This window comes from Dermochelys coriacea, chromosome 3 (genome assembly GCF_009764565.3).
Source record: "Dermochelys coriacea isolate rDerCor1 chromosome 3, rDerCor1.pri.v4, whole genome shotgun sequence".
Lineage (NCBI taxonomy): Eukaryota > Metazoa > Chordata > Testudines > Dermochelyidae > Dermochelys > Dermochelys coriacea.
Genome location: NC_050070.1, coordinates 65,183,811 through 65,204,944, shown reverse-complemented (window position 1 = coordinate 65,204,944; position 21,134 = coordinate 65,183,811). Strand labels below are relative to the sequence as shown.

The 21,134-nt window shown below is 40.0% G+C and overlaps 1 protein-coding gene across 1 annotated transcript in view; it reads left to right on the top strand.

Moving 5' to 3' along the window:
• Positions 1-21,134, top strand: part of ME1 (malic enzyme 1) — a 356,730-nt gene that overhangs the window by 323,017 nt on the left and 12,579 nt on the right. The window contains exons 11-12 of the mRNA XM_038397226.2: positions 5,986-6,128; positions 11,276-11,449. Coding sequence (XP_038253154.1) covers positions 5,986-6,128; positions 11,276-11,449 — 317 coding nt within the window. The remainder of the gene's footprint in view (positions 1-5,985; positions 6,129-11,275; positions 11,450-21,134) is intronic.

The following is a 21,134-nucleotide window of genomic DNA, read 5'->3' as shown; positions in this document are numbered from 1 at the left end:
AAACTTGTCTTATGAAAGGAGACTTAAGGAGCTTGGCTTGTTTAGCCTAACTAAAAGAAGGTTGAGGGGAGATATGATTGCTCTCTATAAATATATCAGAGGGATAAATATAGGAGAGGGAGAGGAATTATTTAAGCTCAGCACCAATGTGGACACAAGAACAAATGGGTATAAACTGGCCACCAGGAAGTTTAGACTTGAAATCAGACGAAGGTTTTTAACCATCAGAGGAGTGAAGTTTTGGAATAACCTTCCAAGGGAAGCAGTGGGGGCAAAAGATCTATCTGGTTTTAAGATTCTACTCGATAAGTTTATGGAGGAGATGGTATGATGGGATAATGGGATTTTGGTAAGTAATTGATCTTTAAATATTCAGGGTAAATAGGCCAAATCCCCTGAGATGGGATATTAGATGGATGGGATCTGATTTACTATAGAAAACTCTTTCCTGGGTAACTGGCTGGTGAATCTTGCCCATGTGCTCAGGGTTTGGCTGATTGCCATGTTTGGGGTCGGGAGGGAGTTTTCCTCCAGGGCAGATTGGAGAGGCCCTGGAGGTTTTTTTGCCTTCCTCTGTAGCATGGGGCATGGTTGACTGGAGGGAGGCTTCTCTGCTCCTTGAAGTCTTTGAACCATGATTTGAGGACTTTAATAGCTCAGACATGGGTGAGGTTTTTCATAGGAGTGGTGGGTGACATTCTGTGGCCTGCGCTGTGCAGGAGGTCGGACTAGATGATCAGAATGGTCCCTTCTGACCTTAGTATCTATGAATCTATAAATATAGTACCATGCACCTGACCAGGATGGTGACGGTGATTGTATAATGCTCAGGGAGATTAGAGCAGCTATGAAAACAGAAAACCAATCATAATGGGAGATTTCAACTATCCCCATGGTGACTGGGTACATATAGCCTCTGGACCAATGCAGAGAGAAACTTTCTAGATACCGTTGTTAACTGCTTCTTGGAGAAGCTAGTCCTCTAACCCACAATGGGAGAGGCAATTCTTGATTTAGTCGTAATTCTTGATTTAGTCCAAAGTACAGAATCTAGTCCAAGATTTAAATATAGCTGAACCGTTGAATAATAGCAGCCATAATGTAATTAAATTTAACATCCTTCTAAGGGGGAAACCACCAAAGAAGCCCACCATAGTAGCATTTAATTTCAAAAAGGGGAACTACATAAAAATGAAGAAGCTAGTTTAAACAGAAATTAAAAGGAATAGTCAAAGGAATGAAAGAGTGTTATGCCTGCAATCTGCATGGAAACTATTTAAAAACACGATAATAGAAGCTCAAACTAAATGTATAACCCAAATAAAAAAAAACCAGCAAGAGGGCCAAAAAAATGTCACCATGGCTAAACAATATAGTAAAAGAGGGAGTTAGACAAGAAATCATCTTTTAAAAGTTTTTAAGTCAAAACTACCTTCGGAAAATAGAAAGAAGTATAAATTCTGGCAACTCAAGTGTAATAGTACAATTAGGCAGGCCAAAAAAGAATTTGAAGAGCAACCAGCAAAAGACACAAAAACTAACGGCAAAAAAAAAAGTAAAAAAAAAAAAAATGTTTGAAACAGGAAACCTGCCAGTCAGTGAGGCCACAGGACACTCAAATTGCTAAAGGAGCACTCAAGGAATACAAGGCCATCACAGAGAAGCTAAATGAATTCTCTGAATAGGTTCACTGCAGAGGCTGTGAGGGACATACTCACAAGTGAGCCACTCTTTTTAGGGATAAATCTGAGGAACTGTCCCAGACTGAGGTGTCAATAGAGAAGGTTTTGGAATAAATTGGTAAATTAAACAGTAATAAGTCACAAGGACCAAATGGCATTCTCCCAAAAGTATTTAAGGGACTCAAATATGAAATTGCAGGACTACTCACTATTGTATGTAATCTATTGCTGAAATCAGCCTCTGTACAAGATAACAACAGGAGGATAGCTAATGTAACATTGATTTTTTTTTTTTAAAAAGACTCCGGAGGCAATCATGACTATTACAGGCTGATATGCTTAACTTCAGTACCAGGCAAATTCGTTGAAACTACAGTAAAGAACAGAATTATCAGACACCTAGATGAACAGAATATATTGGGAAAGAGTCAGCCTGGCTTTTCTAAAGGGAAATTCTGCCTTACCAATCTATGAGGATTATTTGAGGGTGTCAACAAAGGTGATCCGGTGGGTATAGTGTACTTGGACTTTCAGGAAACCTTTGATAAAGGAAGTCCCTCACAAAACGCTCTTAAGCAAACAAAGCAATCATCCGATTAAGAGGGAAGGTCCTCTCATGTATCAGTAACTGGTTAAAAGACAAGAGACAAAGGGTAGGAAAAAAAACAATCACTTTTTACAGTGGAGAGAGGTAGATAACAGGGTTCCTCCAAGGATCTGTACTCTGACCTGCGCTGTTGAACATATTCATAAATCGTTTGGAAAAAGAAAGGGGCGAAGTTACAAAATTACTCAAGATAGTTAAGTCCAAAGAAGATTGCAGAAAGTTACAAAGGGATTTCACAAAACTGGGTGAATGGGCAACAAAATGGCAGATGAAATTAAATGTTGTTAAATGCAACTGTACACACAAAATGATGTCTAAATTAGCTATTACCACTCAAGAAAGAGATCTTGGAGTCATCATGGATAATTCTCTGATAATTTCTGCTCAATGTGCAGCAGCAGTGAAAAAAGCTAACAATGTTGGGAATCATTAAAAAAGGGATAGATAAAAAGACAGAAAATATCATAATGTCACTATATAAATTCACGGTATGCCTACACCTTGAATATTGCATGCAGTTCTGGTCACCCTGTCTCAAAAAAAGATGTATTAAAATTGGAAAAGGTTCAGAGAAGGGCAAAAAAAATATTAAGGGTATGGAACAGCTTCCATATAAGGAGAGATTAAAAAGATGGGGACTTTTCATTTTAGAAAAGAGATGACTAAGAGGGGATATGATAGAGGTCTATAAAATCATGAATGCTGTAGAGAAAGAATAGGGGAGTGTTATTTACCCATTCACATAACACAAGAATCGGGGGTCACCCAACAAAATTGATAGGTAACATGTATAAAACAAACACAAGGAAGTACTTCTGCACACAACACAAAGTCTACCTGTGAAACTCATTACGGGGGGATGTTGTGAAAGCTAAAAGTATAACTGGGTTCAAAAAAGAATTAGGTAAGTTCATGGAGGAGAGTCCATTAATGGCTATTAGCCCAGATGGCCAGGGATGCAACCCCATGCTCTGTGTGTCCAGAGCAGGAGTGGACAACAGGGGATGGATCGTTTGATAATTGCCCTGTTCTGTTCATTCCCTCTGAAGTGTCTGGCACCAGCCACCATCAGAAGTCAGAATACTGGGTTAGGTGGACCATTGGTCAGACCCAGTATGGCCTGTTCCTATGTTGTTGAGCTCCCTGGCATGCAAAGGAAATTTAGCCTTTGCATTTTCCCCAAAGGTTGTCTGAAGTAGACTTACTACTGTGGAGGGCCAGGGCATTGGACGTGCACAAGTCCATGGGGCCGGACGAATTGCATCCGAGAGTGCTGAGGGAATTGGCGGCTGTGATTGCAGAGCCCTTGGCCATTATCTTTGAAAACTCGTGGCGAATGGGGGAAGTCCCGGATGACTGGAAAAAGGCTAATGTAGTGCCCATCTTTAAAAAAGGGAAGGAGGATGATCCTGGGAACTACAGGCCGGTCAGCCTCACCTCAGTCCCTGGAAAAATCATGGAGCAGGTCCTCAAAGAATCAATCCTGAAGCACTTAGAGGAGAGGAAAGTGATCAGGAACAGTCAGCATGGATTCACCAAGGGAAGGTCATGCCTGACTAATCTAATCGCCTTTTATGATGAGATTACTGGTTCTGTGGATGAAGGGAAAGCAGTGGATGTATTGTTTCTTGACTTTAGCAAAGCTTTTGACACGGTCTCCCACAGCATTCTTGTCAGCAAGTTAAGGAAGTATGGGCTGGATGAATGCACTATAAGGTGGGTAGAAAGCTGGCTAGATTGTCGGGCTCAACGGGTAGTGATCAATGGCTCCATGTCTAGTTGGCAGCCGGTGTCAAGTGGAGTGCCCCAGGGGTCGGTCCTGGGGCCCGTTTTGTTCAATATCTTCATAAATGACCTGGAGGATGGTGTGGATTGCACTCTCAGCAAATTTGCGGATGATACTAAACTGGGAGGAGTGGTAGATACGCTGGAGGGGAGGGATAGGATACAGAAGGACCTAGACAAATTGGAGAATTGGGCCAAAAGAAATCTAATGAGGTTCAATAAGGATAAATGCAGGGTCCTGCACTTAGGATGGAAGAATCCAATGCACCGCTACAGACTAGGGACCGAATGGCTCGGCAGCAGTTCTGCGGAAAAGGATCTAGGGGTGACAGTGGACGAGAAGCTGGATATGAGTCAGCAGTGTGCCCTTGTTGCCAAGAAGGCCAATGGCATTTTGGGATGTATAAGTAGGGGCATAGCGAGCAGATCGAGGGACGTGATCGTTCCCCTCTATTCGACACTGGTGAGGCCTCATCTGGAGTACTGTGTCCAGTTTTGGGCCCCACACTACAGGAAGGATGTGGATAAATTGGAAAGAGTACAGCGAAGGGCAACAAAAATGATTAGGGGTCTAGAGCACATGACTTATGAGGAGAGGCTGAGGGAGCTGGGATTGTTTAGTCTGCAGAAGAGAAGAATGAGGGGGGATTTGATAGCTGCTTTCAACTACCTGAAAGGGGGTTTCAAAGAGGATGGCTCTAGACTGTTCTCAATGGTAGCAGATGACAGAACGAGGAGTAATGGTCTCAAGTTGCAATGGGGGAGGTTTAGATTGGATATTAGGAAAAACTTTTTCACTAAGAGGGTGGTGAAACACTGGAATGCGTTACCTAGGGAGGTGGTAGAATCTCCTTCCTTAGAGGTTTTTAAGGTCAGGCTTGACAAAGCCCTGGCTGGGATGATTTAACTGGGACTTGGTCCTGCTTTGAGCAGGGGGTTGGACTAGATGACCTTCTGGGGTCCCTTCCAACCCTGATATTCTATGATTCTATGATTCATTGCCTTTCCCAAAACCTAGCTGTCCAGCTGGCTGGTTAGTGCCACGCTGCCCTTGCACTAAATTGTGTAGAAAGTGTGTGATTGTGCTTGATTTCTGCTCAAGGTTGCAATGAGGGGGAAAGGTGAGAAGCACCCCATCAAAAAGATAGATGGCACTTCATTGGTTTACCTCAACAAAGCATTAGACAAACATTAGCTAACTAGTATTCTTCGAATGCTTCTGTACATGAGTTCTGCTTCTGGTGTGCAGGCGCCCCATGACCTGGAAATAGGAACATGTTAGCCAGCAGCGTCTGTTGGTCCTACTTGCACCATTGATGCCCTTGAGCCTTCCCCCTTGAATATATAAAGGAGGAAGAGCGACCAACCTACTCTTAGTTCCTTTGAATCATTCCTGAGTGTGAGACAGACCCAGCTGGCAACATTCATCTTTTTTTTTTTTCTAGTTGCATATTTCATTAGATTTTTTTTAAATTCTTTTAGTTTATTTATTTTTTATATTTAATAATTAGGTTTTAGCTTTATTTAGTTCTGCCCTGTATAGGAGGGCAGAACTAAATAAAGGAGGGCAGAACTAAATAAATATAGGAGGGGTCTAGCATTATTTTGTGACTAAAAGCCCTGGGTTTTCAATTTTGTGAGTAGCTCCAACTACTGAACTGATAAGTAACAGGTAAGTAACTTCCCTATTGTTAGCAATTGCAGACAGAGTCCTGAGGTTATACACATGGAAAAGTTACACCTTTGTTTTTATCATGGAAGTAGGGAAAAAATCAACTAAATGTTAATAGAGAAGCTATAGTCAAAGAAAACGTTATTGTACTGTTACTCCTTTTCAAAATGGCATTCATGAATATCTTGAACCAACGGCCTTCCCTACATTTTCTGTCATGTATTTCTCTTTTTATTTAGGAGTTGCAGCCATTGGTGGTGCATTTACAAATCAGATTCTCAAGGATATGGCTTCATTTAACAAGCAGCCTATCATTTTTGCCCTAAGTAACCCAACCAGCAAAGCAGAGTGCTCTGCAAAGCAGTGCTACCAGATGACTGAGGTAATGGATCATTTGATAATTGCCCTGTTCTGTTAGATGTCGTGTTAGACAAAGAAAAACAAACAGCTATCAATAATTGTTTTGTTGTTTATGGTTGTTAAAATGATTTGTTTTAGGTGAATTTATAAGCTAAAGATTAGAAATACTAACTAGTTAATTCTATATGTGGAGATCAGTTACATATGTAACACCACAAATCTGATAATTCCATTGAAGCAAAACAAAACACCAAACAAACAAAATGATCTCTGAATAGCTTGATTTTAATTTGCATTTCAGAAATACTAGGTGGAAAAATATTTCACCAATTTTTATTAATAAATTTCATGGGGCTATGAAACAGCCATATTTTTATTATAAATTAAATGGCAAAGAAATGAGAGGAGCCTTATTGAAGTGTTTTAGTGCTTTTAACAACAGAGAACATCCACTCTATATTCCATCTGCAAGAATCCCCCCACCAAGTTAGGATGGAGCAGCATTTCATAGGTTGGCAATGCATTATAGCCAGCCTGTAGATGCTTGTCTACTACTCTGTCCTTCATTATTATACTTAACATATGAGTAATTGTCAATTATGAGACTGTTAGTAATATGATTCATAGATTCATAGATACTAAGTTCAGAAGGGACCATTCTGATCATCTAGTCCGACCTCCTGCACAGCGCAGGCCACAGAATCTCACCCACCCACTCCTACGAAAAACCTCACGTATGTCTGAGCTATTGAAGTCCTCAAATCATGGTTTAAAGACTTCAAGGAGCAGAGAAGCCTCCCTCAAGTCACTCATGCCCCATGCTACAGAGGAAGGCGAAAAACCTCCAGGGCGTCTCCAGTCTGCCCTGGAGGAAAATTCCTTCCCGACCCCAAATACGGCGATCAGCTAAACCCTGAGCATATGGGCAAGATTCACCAGCCAGATACTACAGAAAATTCTTTCCTGGGTAACTCAGATCCCATCCATCTAATATCCCATCTCAGGGGATTAGTCCTATTTACCCTGAATATTTAAAGATCAATTACTTACCAAAATCCCATTATCCCATCATACCATCTCCTCCATAAACTTATCGAGTAGAATCTTAAAACCAGATAGATCTTTTGCCCCCACTGCTTCCCTTGGAAGGCTATTCCAAAACTTCACTCCTCTGATGGTTAGAAACCTTCGTCTAATTTCAAGTCTAAACTTCCTGGTGGCCAGTTTATACCCATTTGTTCTTACGTCCACATTGGTGCTGAGCTAAAATAATTCCTCTCCCTCTCCTGTATTTATCCCTCTGATATATTTATAGAGAGCAATCGTATCTCCCCTCAACCTTCTTTTAGTTAGGCTAAACAAGCCAAGCTCCTTAAGTCTCCTTTCATAAGACAAGTTTTCCATTCCTCGGATCATCCTAGTAGCCCTTCTCTGTACCTGCTCCAGTTTGAATTCATCCTTTTTAAACATGGGAGACCAGAACTGCACACAGTATTCTAGGTGAGGTCTCACCAGTGCCTTGTATAATGATACTAAAACCTCCTTATCCCTACTGGAAATGCATCTCCTGATGCATCCCAAAACCGCATTAGCTTTTTTCACAGCCATATCACATTGGCAGCTCATAGTCATCCTATGATCAACCAATACTCCAAGGTCCTTCTCCTCTTCCGTTACTTCTAATTGATGCATCCCCAATTTATAACTAAAATTCTTGTTATTAATCCCTAAATGCATAACCTTACACTTCTCACTATTAAATTTCATCCTATTACTATGACTCCAGTTTACAAGGTCATCCAGATCCTCCTGTATAATATCCCGATCTTTCTCCGAATTGGCAATACCTCCCAGCTTTGTATCATCCGCAAACTTTATTAGCACACTCCCACTTTTTGTGCCAAGGTCAGTAATAAAAAGATTAAATAAGATTGGTCCCAAGACCGATCCCTGAGGAACTCCACTGGTAACCTCCCTCCAACCTGATAGTTCGCCTTTCAGTAGGACCCGTTGCAGTCTCCCCTTTAACCAATTCCTTATCCACCTTTTGATGTTCATATTGATCCCCATCTTCTCCAATTTAACTAATAATTCCCCATGTGGCACGGTATCAAATGCCTTACTGAAATCTAGGTAAATTAGATCCACTGCATTTCCTTTATCTAAAAAATCTGTTTACTTTTTCAAAAAAGGAGATCAGGTTGGTTTGGCACGATCTACCTTTTGTAAAACCATGTTGTATTTTGACCCATTTACCATTGACTTCAATGTCCTTAACTAATTTCTCCTTCAAAATTTTTTCCAGGACCTTGCATACTACAGATGTCAAACTAACTGGCCTGTAGTTACCCGGATCACTTTTTTTCCTTTCTTAAAAATAGGAACTATATTGGCAATTCTCCAATCCTTCGGTACTACTCCTGAGTTTACAGATTCATTAAAAATTCTTGCTCATGGGCTTGCAATTTCAGGTGCCAATTCCTTTAATATTCTTGGATGAAGATTATCTGGGCCCCCCGATTTAGTCCCATTAAGCTGTTTCAGTTTTGCTTCTACCTCAGATATGGTAATATCTACCTCTATATCCTCCTTCCCATTTGTCATGCTACCATTATCCCCAAGATCCTCTTTAGCCTTATTAAAGACTGAGGCAAAGTATTTGTTTAGATAATTGGGCCATGCCTAGATTATCTTTAACCTCCACTCCATCCTCAGTGTTTAGTGGCCCCACTTCTTCTTTTTTAGTTTTCTTCTTGTTTTATATAGCTATAGAACCTTTTACTGTTGGTTTTAATTCCCTTTGCAAGGTCCAACTCTACTCGACTTTTAGCCTGTCTCACTTTATCCCTACATGTTCTGACCTCAATTAGGTAGCTTTCCTTGCTGATCCCTCCCATCTTCCACTCCCTGTATGCTTTCTGCTGCTTCTTAATCACCTCTCTAAGATGCTTGCTCATCCAGCTTGGTCTACAACTCCTTCCTATGAATTTTTTTCCATTTCTTCTATGAGGTCCTCGCTACTCACCAAAATTAAATCTCAAATGGCATCCCCTCTAGTCAGTTCAGCAACTACTTGATGAAGGAATCCATCAGCTATCGCATCTAGGAAAATCTGAGCCCTATTATTATTACTAGCACTGGTCCTCCAGTCTATATCTGGGAAGTTAAAGTCTCCCATGATCACACAGTTTCCATTAGTATTTACTTGATTAAAAACATTAAAGGGCTCTATCCATATCCAAATGATGATGTTTGATTTAGTTCCACCTTCTGTGTCATTTAAATGCACAGTGACCTGTTTTTCCTTAAAGATGTATTTTGTATTTATAAATATTCAGTAAGATAGACATGTCTTATTGCAGGAAGCAAAATATTAGAAATCATTCTGTATTGAGACTGGGGCCCCAGGATCATTGACCTCTGTTACTCAGATTTCCGGTAACTAAAGACACAAGTGAAAAGTACAGAAAACTGGTCATGTGTGAATAAAACTAAGAACAATGAACTACAGTTTGTTTTTTGTTCATTTTTTTTAAAAGTCCTGTGGTTCTGGAGTGATTGTCAAGAATCACAGCAGTTTCATAGAACTGCAATGTTAAAAATAGCCTCTGTGAGCAACTGATGCATCTGCCTTCTGTATTGGATCATGGGTTCTGTACTGGATTTCTCCTCTAGTAGAGGGAAGCTTTTTAAATACTGTAAAATTATCATACGAACAAAAATGTAGCATGTCCCATTCCTTTACTGAAAAGTACATACGACAGTGCAATGCAAAAGTCAAACAGGAATGCATACAGTATGAACAGCTGGTTATAATGGGTAGCTATATCTGGTAACGAGAGCTAAAGATATAATGGAATATCTCTCACTGAAACGTATAATAAACAGTCCATGATGATACTGCATGACACCAAGTTAAACAAAATATCCCTTTGAAGAACTGAAGGAACATTGGTGTGTTTTAAAATACACATTTTCAGTTTCCTAAAATAAACTTTAACATTTTGTGCTATGAGGAGTCTCTCAAAACTATTGAACAGTAAAATTAATCATTTTAGCAATTTTAAATGGAGCTGGAAAAAGGCCCTCTTGTAAGGCTGAGCATAAGCATCCTACCCCTACTTGACCGTACTATTTAAAGCCTAAAGTACTCTCATCTTAGAAAGGCTTAGAACCATAGGTAGTTCAAGTAGAGCCTCTGGAATTCCACTTTTCATTATTCTGAATTTAGATTTTTGTTTCTTACTATAGATCAGCAGCTATATGGGGAAAGCACTAATAAGATAGGGCTCACAATTGCCTCCAAGACAACTCCTCAGACATCCACAAAAGGCACTGGAGATTGGGTGTGTCACCAGTGCTCTCAGCCTTTGCTAAGAGTGAATTTCATTCCTTTGCAAAGGGTCAGCACAAGGTCCTCCTCAAGCCGTATTTTGAGAATTTAATTGGTTCATATGGTTTGTGCTGGCCCTCTGCACAGGACGAACTCTAGTTTAACAGAAAAGTGAGACACCTAAAGTCACCTCAAATCTAAAGCTTGCATTTGGCAGCATGACACAAATTGAATTTTACAAATATAGATGTTTCCTCCCACACTTCCTGATATTTATGCATCTGTATTTCCCACAATGATAAAGGAATTGATCATTAACACTGGCTTACACTTTCCCTTATCTTTTCTCTAAATCACATTCATGGCTTCTGAATAAATGTATATAATCTGTTGTTTCCTAATAAACCAATATCTACTCCATAACATAAATCAGTCACACAGGATACTCTAAAAAGAAAAGGAGTACTTGTGGCACCTTAGAGACTAACAAATTTATTTGAGCATAAGCTTTTGTGAGCTCGAAAGCTTATGCTCAGATAAATTTGTTAGTCACTAAGGTGCCACAAGTACTCCTTTTCTTTTTGTGGATACAGACTAACACGGCTGTTACTCTGAAACAGGGTACTCTGTAGATACCATGATCAGAATTCTGTCATCCAGGACATCTGTCAGGTCAAATAAATCTAATATCCAATGAAGAGTGCCAAGAAGATTAGTTAAGATATAAGTGAAATTTTGTAATACCTTAAATATTTAAATGGTTATGTAAAATCTTCATGAGAACAAGTTTACTCTCAAACAAACTAGTAACACTTTCAAAATATATTTTGTTTTAGGGGCGTGGCATTTTTGCAAGTGGAAGCCCCTTTGACCCTGTGACTCTTCCAAGTGGGCGCACTTTCTATCCTGGACAGGGTAACAATGCATATGTGTTTCCTGGCGTTGCCCTTGGTGTTGTTTCATGTGGATTGAGGTATATAAGTGAAGAAATTTTTCTCACTACTGCTGAGGTGGGTACACTATTCATAATAATTTTTAAAATCCTTTAAAATCAGTGATTATATAATAAACACTCAAATATCCAAATGCCATCTTTCAAATCAGAAAACAATATTTCCTTTTAACATTTTAGCTCTTTATTTGTAAGGTAATATACGTTTTCTACTCCTATAAGTACATTTATATATATTAAGCAGTTATTTTGATAAAGAAGTTAGTATTAGTTGGTTCAGATGTCCAGTATGAAATTCACTTCATCATTTAATATTTCCCACTCTAAAATCTGGATACAAGATGGCTCTATTAGAGTTTTAATCACATTTGAGGAGTTGATCCAAAAGCAAACTGGAACAAAAGGTTTAATTAAGATGCATACAGTTTTGATTGAAAAAGATGTTGATAAGTAAATAACCCCGAAGAAAAGATGTGAGAGGGACCTGGACAAAGAATTTGATCTGAATGCGTGGGTCTCATGTGGGAAAGGGGACATATATCTTCAATTTGTGTCTGTCATAAAGCAAATTATTATAAATTACTGTTTAGATGGCATTTGACTCTAGCTAAAAACCATCATATTTTTGCTACTAGGGAGGCACTCTGTTGGAGTGGTTGTGAGGAAAGGGGAACATACTTGCATATGTGGTGATTGTGTGCAGGAATTAGACAGTTTTGGGAAGAAATTATTAGCAATTCATCTTATGGTCAAATTGCACCTTCCTAGAGATCCACTGACCTGCTTACTTAATGGTCCAGTAAAGGATCTACATTTTAAACAGAATGACAAATTAATTTTGTATTGTTAGCAGCAAGGCTTTGTATTTCACATTATTGGAAAAATGTGACTTCTCCTCCTATGGAATTGAGGTATCAACTGTTCTTGCAATAGAAAAGCTTTCAAGCCAAGTACGTACTGTGATGTTTGGGAGTCCACCCAGACCAGTAAGGGGTTCTGGCATCCCAGCCCTGTAGGTTTAGGGGACTTCAGGTGCCTTTTTGCTGTGCTATGGTTCAATTATCTGACGCCAGTAGCCTGCCCATAAACATAAGGTCTCACCAGCCAAGTTACTCTTTTCAGGGAGACACCAAAAGCACCCCCCGTCATGGGTCTCCCAAAATACGTCCTCCCCATGTTCTTAATTATGAGACACTCGGACCATTCCCCTCCAGTTTGTCACCCATGAAGGCATGAAACCAACCTGCTAGTTACCAGCTCACTTTGGCATATATACTCCATGCAGTTTGCACACCAGAGATCTGCTTGGCATAAAAATAAACAAAAAGTTTATATATAAACTTATTTAAAAGCTTTTTTATAAAAAAAAATAAATAACCCACAAGTTCAAAAATGAAATAGTAAGGGAAAAACAAACATATACACATTTATATAGAAAATAAACGTAAAGACATCACCTCCGGTTTTACACTTTCATATTAGCTCAAATCCCTTTTCCAGTGAGAGTTACATGTTGCCTTAAAGCAGTTCTCTAGCATGCCCCCCTAGCTGTCAGAGGAATCGAGCATTCACAGACGGCCTCCTGTCTCAAGGCTGTCCCCCCAAGTTCTGATTGGCCTTCAGTTCAAACCCTTTCCATTTTAAAAGGGTTTGCACCTTTTTTCAGTCACTAGAGATATTCAAAGTGAGGGAAACTCCCCCCTTTCTTGGTTTCCAAAGATGAGAATTTTCTTTTCAGTTTCAACTGTTCCTATTTGCTTGGATGATTCCATATTGGGTTTTTTTTTTTTCTGGGCTGGACAATGGCTAGGTGCTCAAAGCCAGACTTGACTGGTTGGTGAGGTAGCTTCTCCCTACTAATTCCTTTACCACACTGTTGTGAGGTGATGCTGAAGTTGCACCAGTTACAATTAAATTTTTATATATATAATATGACACACACACACACACACACACACACACACCTTCATAACCATAATGTGTATACATATCTCATAATGATTATTAAGTTCAGTGCATTATAAGCTTTTATAAAATATCTTGATATCCTCTTACAGGAAAACATAGTATTTGATCAGTTGGTTTAATTGCTTTTATTTTTGGTTTTAAACCTTCTGTTCTCCCCCTGGGGTGTCTGGACCCTGATTGTCACACGTACACAAGAGAAGCGCCAATATTTTGTGTACGTGTAGCAATATTTATAAGTTTGGTCACCCTTTTTAGCATACTCATGGGAGGAGGGCTCCCCAGCCAGCAAGCCAGATTCTTTGAATATTAACCTGATCCTGAATAAGTAATGTATGATGTAGTATGTTAACAACATTTCATTGTAAATTTGTCTTAATAAAAAGTTTTTAAAAAGGAACACAAAGTTCTCTTAATACAATATCTACATATGCTTTTTGTGCATGTATGCAGTATACTCTGTTTTGTGTGTTTATTCCTGGGGGAATTTTGTGCCACTGCACATGCACAGAATTTGTCCCCTGCAGATTTATTTGCTTCCCCATGGAAAAATAACTTTCTGATGGGGAAGCCACAAGAACGGTCATGCAGCCCTTCCCAGCAATATGTTTTGGGGGCCCAGGGCAGCCAGCAGAGATGTAAATCACTGTGGGGCAGTAGGTGGAACTGGGGAAGACCCAGCTGGTGGCTCCTATCCTGCACTGGGCTCAGCTGCTAGTCCCGACTGAGCTGGGGAGGATGGGACTTCCTCTTCCCCTGCACGGCATCCAGGGCCAGGTGAGATCCATCCCCAGATCTCTCCCTAGCTCCAGGAAGCTCTGCAAAGTCCCCTCCTGCTTCCTGCACCCATCGCTTTACAGCTGCAGGGGGAGGAATCCCTGTACAGAGAGCTGCTCCCCATCCACTCAACCCCCGTGCATCCAGACCCTCCTTAGACCTAGACCCCATTGTTGAGCTTCACCCCCCCACACTCAGAACCCCTGCACCATCCCAACAAGCCATCCGCATCTGGATCCCCACCCCACCGAGCCCCAAACAGCTGCACCTGGATCCCCACCCCACTGAGACCCTACATCTAGACCCCCCCATCGAGCTCCATCTCCCCCATGCCCAGACTCCCCCCCACACCCTGAGCCCCAACCTGGACCCCTCTACAGAGTCCCATTAGTGTTGCACCCAGAATGCCCCAACAAGCCCCAATGCATCCAGATCCACACCACACCTGGAAGCCCCACTGAGATGCCTGCATCCAGATTACCCCACACAGAACACTCAACCTAACCTGGATCTCCCCACACTAAACCCATCCACACTTGGATCCTGCCTTGCTGAGCCTGCCTGCCCACACCTGGTGAACCTGGCACAGATGGGCAAGGACCTGATGTATTTCTGAGGCAGGACCAGTCTTTGCGCTGTATCTGAGTTGGGTGCAGCCTCACTATTGAGTCTGTGTCCCGAGGGGATCTCCCATCTCTGTGCAGTCAGTGGCCTATGCTCCCCAATGCCATGCTGGAGCCACCACATTTATTTGACCAACAAAATTTGCAGAATTTTAAAACGTGTGCAGAATTTTATTTTTTTGGACTAAAATTTTTAATTTTTTTGGCGCAGAATGCCTTCAGGTGTGTGCGCGTCTATATATGTATGTCTGTGTGTGTGTGTATTACACAATTCAGAGAGACAACCACAGGGAAATACTGATAACTCTGGACTAAAGGAAACTCTACCAAATATCTTATCCATATTTGAATGTGTTTATTATTGCCTTCATTATTATTTGTAATTCTTTCAAGAGTATCTTTTATCTTGTGGAGTCTTTAGGCCAATGGTTTTCAGCATTTTTTGTAGTGGAGCTCTCTTGTGAGAAATTGGTGGAAGGGTTCTTTCACCATGGTTTTCCTTGTGCCGTGCTCTGCTACAGTTGCCACCATCTTTTTTTCATTCCATTTTCTCTCCTGACCTTTTCTGCCTCTGTTAGTTTCTCTTATGATTATCTTTTATTCTCTGTTATATTTTACTTTCTAATTTTTGTTGTTTTTTGCTGTCTTGGTGGGAACTTTCCTTCCCTGCTCTCCACTCAACAGAAGACTATATGATGATTGGGAGGTTTGGGAAGGTCCACCATTGATGGTTCTAAGAGGTCAGTCATACATAACTTAGAGTCATGGGAGGAAAGAATAAAAAGTTGTGCCTATGAGCTGCTGTTGGAGCCTCCTACCCTGCACATGTGAGCTTCCCCTGTGGTCAACCGCATTCGGAACAGGGACAAAGAGCCTCTAGTTGCATTACCCATAGTCATATTAGCAAATTTAGAGTAGGAAGGAGCAGGTTGAGCATTATGGAACTTTCTCCACCCTTACTGTTGTCCTCTGTTCCACCCAAATCCCACCCTATTGACTTTCTGGAGTTTAGGTGGCTCCTCTCTCAGCATTCTGGCTTCTTATGTTCCCTTCCTTAAGCACCCAAGACTCCCAAAGCAATTTATGGGGAGCCTGGGCACCTAACTCAGAGCTGAGGATTCTACTAGGTAGCAGGGCATGGAGGAGGTTAGGCATTGCAACAACGGAAGTACCTTTGTGTAGTTAGCCCTCATTGCTATGACCCCCTCACTCCAGTCCCTGAATGTCTCCACTGGTTTCTTTTCTCTTTTCATATTAATTTCAGCCTCCTCGTCCTTCACAATCCTATCCACAACTTTGCTGTCCTCTGTACTGTCTCTGACTTATTACATTCCTATGTAACCTCTGCGACTATGTTTGGAATAGTCTGTCCAGTCTTCCATGTACAAAGCAACACTTCCTCTTCACCTTCAAATCCCTTCTTTCTTAGTCTTCCTATATTGCTGTCCAACTACTAATGTCTCTGTTTTTTCTTGCACGTGAATGCTTGTCTCGTATATTGTATTTTTCTTAATTAGATTATAAACTCCTCAGGGTCTGGACCCAATATTTCTACATGTTGGTAAAGTCTGATACACATTTATGGCACACGATACATAAATAGTCAAACCTTTTGCACCAGAAATCAGTTTTCCCAAATAACTAATCATTTATGGAGGCACCAAATAAGACACACACAGACAAAATATGAAAAGAGACAAAATATGAAAAGATTAAAAAAACTACAACTCAAAACTCCATAAACCTCTTAGCATCACAGAAGTAGGTAACACCCAAGGAATGAACCATGCACTACAAGTGCATACCAAAGCATTCAGTGAAAAAGACTCCGTCTGTTCACAGCTCCATGAGGAATGAAATATTTATAGATATAAGGCTAAAACACAGCTGATGAAGAACCAATGAAAGAGACCAAATATTCTAGAAGAAATGGCAAATAACAGAGAAAGTAATTATTCTTTCCAAATTCATAGATTCTAAGGCTAGAAGGGACCATTATGATCATCTAGTCTGACCTCCACTATAACACAAGTCACAGAACTTCCGCAGAACAATTCCTACAATATATATTTTAGAATAACATCCAATCTTGATTTAAAAATTGTCAGTGATGGGAGAATCCACCACAATACCTTGGTAAATTGTTTCAATGTTTAATGTGTGCACTTATGACTTCTTATTTTTTGCTTTCCATAGAAATCAAAAATGTAACCTCTGCAGTTTTCTGTGAAACTTAGTTTAGGGTTGTATCACAGAAACCCCCTTGAGGCTGCCAACTGATGTGCCAGGACTACTTCTGCCCTTGCTTTCCCTGCCAGCTTGGGGCTCCAGCATCCTTGTTGAGCCAGATACGCCGGTCTGCTCAAACACAGACCCAGGGTCTGAACCACGTGCCCCAGAGCTGCAGACTTAACTGAAACCAATCTCAGAAATGTTCATGTCTTTAACACTCAGATGCCCAACTCCCAATGGGGTCCAAATCCCAATTAAATCCATTTTACCTTGTATAAAGCTTATACAGGGTAAACTTACTGAAATTGTTCACCCTCTATAACACTGATAGAGAGATATGCACAGCTGTTTGCCTCCCCAGGTATTAATACATACTCTGAGTTAATTAATAAGTAAAAAGTGATGTTGTTAAATACAGAAAGTAGGATTTAAGTGGTTCCAAGTAGTAACAGACAGATCAAAGTGAATTACCAAGCAAAATAAAATAGAACATGCAATCTATGTCTAAGAAAACTGAATACAGATAAAAACCTCATCTTTAGAGGAATTCCAGTAAGCTTTCTTTTACAGACTAGTCTCCTTCTAGTCTGGGTCCAGCAATTACTCACACCACCTGTAGTTACTGTCCTTTGTTCCAGTTTCTTTCAGGTATCCTAGGGGGTGGAGAGGCTATCTCTTTAGGCAGCTGAAGACAAATGGAGGGGTCTCCCCGAGGTTTAAATAGACTTTAAATGGTGGGTGGACACCACCCACTCCTCCTGTGTAGAATCCCATCTCCAAGATAGAGTTTTGGAGTCACATGGACCAGTCACATGTCCATGCATGACTAAGGTAGCAGCTATGGGTCACATGCTACCTTGAACATCCTCAAGTAGACTTCTTATGTGGATTGGAGCATTCCAAGATCCATTATTCCTTAAGTGCTTCTTGATTGGGCACTTGATTTGCACATTCCTTTCTCAAGAAGCTGACTGAATACTTTACAAAGGCTACTTAAAAATCAAGCAAGTACACAGCCAATATTTATAACTTCGAATACAAAAATGATACATGCATACAAATAGGAGTAATAGATTCAGTAGATCATAACCTGTACAGAGATATGTTACATGGCATATGTAGCATAAAACATATTCCAGTTATGTCATATATACATTCATAAGCATATTTCCATAAAGCCTTCTGAGGAGCACCGTCACAAGGATTTCAGCCCTCCTAAGAATTCCTTCTCCATCATCTCCTCCTGCTTAGTTTCAGTGATTGTTCAGAATTTGTGACTTCATAATATGACAGACCATATATGTTACACATAAAGGCTTTGCTTCATGATCCGTCAGAAATTAATATGATTTGAGATTGAGAAACTCTTCTTCAAACCAAATATGTTTAATTATTGGCAACAGCTAAAATCAGACATTTTAAACGAAAAGATTAATTTAAATTATTTTCTTTTTAAATCTGCAGCTATTTTTCTCAGATTGTGGACTCCTAAATTAAAATCATATTGAACCAATACTTGGAAGGGAGACCTTCAAGAAAAAATTAGGTTCCGAAGGAAATGAGACTAGTGATTTAGTAGGTGGCATTCTTTCTTTTGAGTCAGTATTCAGCCAATGCCCCAGAATGCAATTAGGGTTAGAAGGTCCTGATCTGCTGTAATCTGGTCTTTCAGATTAGATTTCACATTATACCCCGATCACTGTAAGTTATTAAAGATCTCATGGAACTTAAAAAAAATCAGATGTTATCCCTTATGCACTGGGTACTATGTATTATTATTGCTACAAGTATTTACAGGGTTTTACTGTGCTTTCTAAGTATACCTTTCACCAACTAGAATCTAACAGCTTCACAAGAATATGGAGCACAGTTCAAATATCCACAGCAGCTGACTGAGTTTCTTTGAGGGCACCTAAGACAGTGGGTAGCATCCAGAAGATTTAAAAACAAGTGAATCCAACAAATATTATGGAAAACTTAGATGAAAAGAAGCTACATTTCATCCTGATTGTGAGGCTCAGACACATTCCCAACAGCTCCAGAGATTAGAATACACAGCTCCCAACTCCTCCTCCTCCTTTTCTTCTTCTTCCTGCTGAAGTTGTCTTGATGGAGCAAAGGCAGGAAAGTGGGCTCAGACAATTGGGACCCAGGCTGTTCAGGATTAAGATCAGCACCTTGAATTTCATCTGCAAGATAACTGGCAGCAAATGTAATATGTTGCTCCTTTGGTCTACAATATTTACGGGTGGGCAGCTGCATGCTATACCAGCTGGAGTTTCCAACACTGGTTTTGTTAAGCAAGGTATACTCTGGCATCTTTAAAAAGTGCTATCAGCTTGCCCTCTCTCAGAGGGACATTCACGATTTCCATCAGTAAAATTAGTAAAAGGCCAGACTCTTTTCATTGGCTTTAACCATCCAAGAAGGGCAACGATCCATTTCATAGGACTTTGGATAATTACATCCTGCCTGCTCAAAGCCTCCCCTGTAATTTCAATTGGATATAGTATTCTCCATTTACTGTCCTAAACTGCTGTCTGATGATAAACAGTTGCCTCATTTCTTTCTAGAAGTAGCTTCATTTTGGTTTGGGTTAAGTCATTCCCATATGTAGTTTGTAAAGTGCTTTGGAATACTGCTGGATGAAAGGTTCTATATACATGAATTGAAATGTGTCTTAAGTGGCAGTCCAAAAGACCAGCAAAATCTGGTTGCTGGCAGAAGCAGTTTTAACTAGCAGTCAAACAACATTCTGGAATCTGGGCAGATATAGTACAGTTAAATCTCTTAAAACGGTCTGCCTCCTGAAAGTTGTTTTTAGTGCAGATTTTGCTGTATACATTATTATGCAGTATGAAAGTCCCTCATGAAATTTTACATGAGCAAATATCTTTACCCTACATAGTCAGTCTTGGTAGTTTAGAAGTTAATGCATAGCCATTCAAGATATTTATGGGGACAGAATACTCACAACTGGTCTCATACTGCAGGCACTAATTGTGCTGGAAACAGCAGCAAGTTTGGATCTTGAGTTAGTGTGGGAGCAAGCTCACCACTCTGTATTGAACTGTGTGAACAAGCAAGAGTTCGGAGTAGCACTGATGGGCTACTAAGGGAACCTCACCAAAAAAGGTCAAAAATCATTGAGGGTCAGAGATCTTAAAAGGTTTCCATTGAAGTCCTGAGGGAAGGAGAGAAAAGGCATATAAATCTTCCATAAAGGACTAAAATCATAGTATACCTTGCTTTTCATGTAGGTTTTGAAATAATTATGATATTAAAAGCTGAAAAACAATTGTGAATGGAAGTGCCAAGCAAGCCCCAGATTTTAAGACTCCCAAAACATAACTGTTACATGCTAAGATGATATTTTCATTTAAGGCAGTCTTCTCTGTAAAAGAGAGCTATGGAAAAATATGAAGCCAGGCTGCATGCCTGCAACTATTGATCTTGTGCTTTGCCACCTCTTCAATTAAATCTGATAGAAGGAACAGTTCACTTATTGTAAGTATCTCAGATTCTGTTTTCAGTTGTTCTGTCCTTCATGTCAAGTAAACTAGAATGCAACTGATTTTGGATGATAAAGCTAAGGTACTGTGAGCTATAATGCTTCCTAATTGCAGGCAATTTCTCTGTAATGACAAGGAACATTAACTGTTCCTCTAAACTTTACCAAGCACAACAAAAATGTCAGAATTATGAACTAATGAAATACTCTTGGCGCTATAAAGCCTACAGTTAATTCACTTCAGAGATAATCCTGTTAAACTTTTTCATTATAGAAAATATTTCCCAAATAGCCAAGATGTCTGCACCTGGTTGATACCATGTGCTCAGTCTTGGATGACATCCATTTAAATGCTGGACCATTTCCCTTTCTATTAAAAACATAAATTAATTGAAAATGCTTTTACTTAATCATAGTCCACTTGAAGAATGTGAAATTTCCTTTGAAAATATTAGTTTGTGGTTGTGGTTATACACTGTTTCAAATGCCTTGTTATAGAAGTACAGCACAGAAACTCTTTTAGATTCCATGTGAGATAAGGTTGTCACTGGTCTTATCCAGAATAGTGTCCAGTTTTTATTCTCTAACTTGCTCCCTGTAGTCTCCAGCCACAAAACAAAACATTTCGCTTCTGA